General features: G+C 44.4%; 1 protein-coding gene across 1 annotated transcript in view; it reads left to right on the top strand.

Moving 5' to 3' along the window:
- The window catches only part of LOC144523740 (cadherin-2-like), a 101,243-nt gene that overhangs the window by 72,755 nt on the left and 23,488 nt on the right, over positions 1–5,000 (top strand). Inside the window, exons 8-10 of the mRNA XM_078259557.1 lie at positions 1,843–1,980; positions 2,831–3,016; positions 3,946–4,199. Of these exons, the coding sequence (XP_078115683.1) occupies positions 1,843–1,980; positions 2,831–3,016; positions 3,946–4,199 (578 nt within the window). The remainder of the gene's footprint in view (positions 1–1,842; positions 1,981–2,830; positions 3,017–3,945; positions 4,200–5,000) is intronic.

The following is a 5,000-nucleotide window of genomic DNA, read 5'->3' as shown; positions in this document are numbered from 1 at the left end:
ATCATCGTCACATGGTCATCATCAGCTGGAAGGTTTTCTCACTCGTCAGGCTCGTCCATGTTGGCTCCAACGTTGGGCTCACCAGGCCATGCTTTTAAAAATTAGAATTATAAGCAGACAAAGGTGGTCAGAATAATGAAAACACGGAACTTACCGTTCCATGACAACTCAGGCTACATTAACATTGCTATGTTTTGGTTTTTCATTTGGAGTTTTGAGCCGAAAGTGACCTCCGTGGACCAAGTGTTTTTAGCTCCAGTAGAAGAACTAATCTCTGTTTAAACAAACACGCCCAGACCTCATATCTCATCAACATTCTCGTGTACTGGGCATAAACAGGAGGCAGCGTGTAGACATCGCCCACTGCTGGTAGCTGCCATCGTAACGTTAGTAGCTTCTGGGCCCTTTTTTTAGCGATCTAAGCACACAGCGTGAAGCGCATGGCGCAGGTGCGTTTAGGGCATGTCCAAATCCACTTTTTCTAGTTCGACGGTGGAAAAAAGGGTCCGTGCACCTGGAGCATGGTTCAAAAAGGTTGCTCTTAGTGTCTTCATTAATTCATAGGTGTGTTTTGGGCGTAACATGCAATAAACCAATCAGAGTGTCATCTCCCATTCCCTTTAAAAGCCAGGCACGTTTGTACCATGGCGCATTGCTATTATGATGGCGGATTTAACGCATTGCATTTGCATCTTTTGCATGTTTGTGTGCTGCTGCGCGTCCCTGTGTGTGCGTAACAAGCATAGTGTGCGCGCGCTGTGCATAAGCCTAGGCACATTTTACTAATTTGCTGTTAAAATAACAATGAAATGCTGCGCTATTGACTTTAGACCAGGTTTTTGTCGGTCAATGGCGCGATCACTTCCCGCTGCCTCAAGATAGCAACACGCCCAGAATGCACCTGAACACACCTCCTTGTAAGACCCTGTAAGACCATGGTCGCAAAGATGGCCGCAGGTGCATTTCCTATTTTAACAACGTGGGCGCTAGACGGGAAATTGACAACTGCGTCGGGCTTTGCGCTGCGCTGGGTGCAAGATAGGGCCCTTAGCCTCAGAGAACGAGACATTGTGATCGATAAGACCCAACCAGAGGGCGAAACGTTGGCGTCCGTGTCGATGTTGCCAAAGGTCTCCATTCAGAAGTGTTTCCAAATGTCTACGGTTTAGGGGCTCGGCAACGCCAGAGCTGGGGGAATGAGAGAGGGAAACGTAGCAGAAGATATTCCTTTTTAAACCAACACGTCGCAGTGGAGATGTAGCCTGAGCAAACGTATTCTGCTGATGAAGACCATGTGATAACAGTGGAGAGTCAAGAAGGAGCTGTCAACCTCAGTTGTAATTAATCTGAATTATTGTTTAAGTTATGTTGACTTTGTTGTTGTAACCAAGGTCTGAACAATACATTGAAAACCTTTTAATTTTAGAAAAGTAGGCATTACGTTTGGCCTGGGACACTACGTTAAAGTCTATGTACCTGTAATTATATCCTATATAATATAATCTATTTTCCTTTGCCATGGAAATGATATTATAAAGTCATTAATAAAATTGTGCAGACCCCCGGTTAAATCCAGCACTCATTAGCTCTCTGATGCTGATGACTGACTCCTCAGCTGTACTGTATTGGTGCTTTGACAGAAAGACTTTACACTTTGGTCAAATGTCTTTAATTAGATTTGGATCTAACTATGATATGTGCTGCAATATTTAAACTGTGTCTTGTTTAATATATGTTTGACATCCATCCAAATAGTAATATAGTCATAATAATTTCCCAGAAGGCTCAAACGGTCCATCTGAGCAGCTGTTGAGCTTCTTTGTTCTCTGTGTGTCTTTGCAGAAAGTCACCCAGTACACCCTGATCATCATGGCCACGGACATGGAGGGGAACCCCACCTACGGCCTGTCCAACACCGCCACCACCGTCATCAGGATCACCGATGTCAACGACAATCCCCCAGAATTCACCACGGACACAGTAGGTCCACACACACACACACACACACACACACACACACACACACGCATACACATTCTCTCTCTCTCTCTCGCTCTCTCTCGCTCTCTCTCTCTCACTCACACACACACACACACACACACACACACACACACACACACACACACACACACACACACACACACACACACACACACACACAAAATAAGACACAAACACACACACAAACAAAGAAATGGACAGCCACACAGGGAAGCAGAGCCAGCGCATTCTTTAGTGATGAAATCATTTGTGAGAAAACACAGTTTGGGAGCAAAAGAGGAAGACGTCTTTCTCTGGGTGGACTGCAGGAGAAGCTGTGTGTGTGTGTGTGTGTGTGTGTGTGTGTACCACCAACATAACCAGCGTCTGACCTGTGTTCAGTACACAGCAATGTTCAATTTGAAAAAGAAAAAAATAACTTCATTTCTACATTGTTTTGTTGTTGTTGTTTTTTTGGATGTTGTGATATAGATCTTAAATTTCATTCACAAAGGTCTTAAAAAGGTCTCAAATTTCACTTGGTGAAACCTGCAGAAACCCTGACTCACACAGGAAATGTAATGGCTCTAAACAGCAAACGGGGCGAGGCGCTGCAGCTCTCCGAGCTTTTCTTGGCAGAGGCAGATGGTGGTGGAGTGAAAAGCCAAATGAAACGTCCAATCTGTTTATCTGTCTCAGTAAAACTGAGCAGGTTGGACAGGACGAAGCAGTGTTTGTGGGAAACATGGGTCTTTTTGCCCAGGTATTAATGCACTGCCGCTGACACAGTGGGTGTTAATGCTGCAGAAGAAATGCTTTCAACAAGTCTGTCTTTTTGTCCGTCTCCCAGTTCTTCGGGGAGGTTCATGAGAACAGGGTGAATGTGATCGTTGCTAACCTGACTGTGACGGATAAAGACCAGCCTCACACTTCAGCCTGGAGCGCTGTGTACCGCATCATCGCTGGAGACCCCACTGGACGCTTCTCCATCCCCACGGACCCCACCACCAACGAGGGCCTGCTCACTGTGGTCAAGGTGGAATTGGGTCTCCACACACACACACACACACACACACACACACACACACACACACACACACAAACACACATACAGGGTGCGATTTGCTGGTGGGGATGCGTGGGATTTTTCAGTTTTAGTTGATTTGGGGACACCTGTGGTTACTGGTGGTAACAGCAAGCATGTTTTTTTGTTTGTTTTCTTAGATTATTTTGTGGGCCTTTCAGGCCTTAGGGAATGACATGCAGCAAATGGCCGCTGCGTCAAGGACTGAGCCTTAGTACATGGGGCGCACGTTCAATCCAGTCGTCCCACAGCAAGCACGTTTTAATCCTACATACAGTTGGACAGGATATGTATGTCCCACACTGGGGCGGTGTCATCTCTGCCAGTGGCTTCTCTTCATCATGATCAGAAGCACAGCAGTTGGTGTTTCTGTTGTCAGCACTGACAAACAAAGCATGTCATTGCCTCACTGTGTTTCAAGAAAGAAGAGAGTCAATAATTGGATGTTTACCGTCATTCTGTGAGTTATTTTGGACCGCTGTTGCTCACAGCATGATGTAGAACATCCAAAGTGTTGGAGATGTGCTGCTTCCCACAGACTACAGTAAGAGGCTACTACCTGCAGCTCTCTCTTGCAACAATTAGAAATTAGAAATCAAGCCCTAACTTAACATTACATTTACTGCTTCACGTTAAAATCCACATGCAGCAGCGGTAGGAAATGTCTGCTTGCATTAGTGCAGCATGATGCTGTAGGAGAGCGAACAGCATTTTTTACAAGTGCAAATTTTAACATAAAAGTGCAGACCTTTCGTTCTGCAAGTTTTCACATCATATTCTACAAGTGCTCACATCAAGTCTACAAGCTCTCGCATTTTGCACCATATTTACCTTCATATGTTTGTACATCCAGTGTATCATGTCCCTGATATCCTGTCCAGCCCGTAGACTTTGAGCTGAGCCGCTCCTTTATGCTGACGGTGGAGGCGGAGAACGAGGTCCCGCTGGCCCGTGGCATCCACCTGCCTCGCCAGTCCACAGCCACCGTCTCCGTACGCATCCTGGACATCAACGAAAGTCCGGAGTTCAGCCCCAATCCCAAGTCCATCAAACTGGAAGAGGGTCTGCCTGCAGGCTCTCTGCTCACCACCTTCACTGCCCAGGACCCTGACCGCTTCATGAGACAAACTGTCCGGTAAGACATCCGCTGGAAGCTACGCCATCTTTTTTTTTTTTACAATTTCTCTATTGATTTCTTGGTAACACTTTACTTGAAGGTATCAACATAATCGTGACATGACACTGTCATAACTATTACATGACACTGTAATGAACGTGTCATAAACGTTATAAACAAGTCATAAACGTTTTTTTGTTAGTGTCATTCGTCATTTGTCACGACAAGTTGACATTGTTTGGGTTGTCTTGATTATGACAAGTTGACATTAATCAAAGTGACATTACCAGAAGTTGTCTTGGTCATGACAAGTTGACATTACATTTGTTTGGGATGTCTTTGTAATGACAACTTGACATTAACCAGGATGACATTACCAGAAGATGTCTTTGTCATGACAACTTGACATTACATTTCTTTGGAGTGTCCTTATTAAGACAACTTGACATTAAACAGGATGACATTATGTCAACTTGTCATGACAAAGACATCTTCTGGTAATATCATCCTGGTTAATGTCAAGTTGTCATTACAAAGACATCTCAAACAAATGTAATGTCAACTTGTCCATGACCAAGACAACTACAACCGGTAATGTCACTTTGATTAATGTCAAGAAGGCATAATCAAGACAACCCAAACAATGTCAACTTGTCATGACAAATGACGAATGACACTTCATGACAGAAGTCATAAACGTTTATGACTTGTTTTTAACGTTTATGACACGTTTCTTGCACTCACAGGTAGTACATTACAACTTTTGTTTAACCCTCTGAGCGCGTCCAAACGATGTCAACAATCGATATTACAAAATTT

Source organism: Sander vitreus, chromosome 9, assembly GCF_031162955.1.
Source record: "Sander vitreus isolate 19-12246 chromosome 9, sanVit1, whole genome shotgun sequence".
NCBI lineage: Eukaryota > Metazoa > Chordata > Actinopteri > Perciformes > Percidae > Sander > Sander vitreus.
This window is presented reverse-complemented; position numbering and strand designations above follow the sequence as displayed.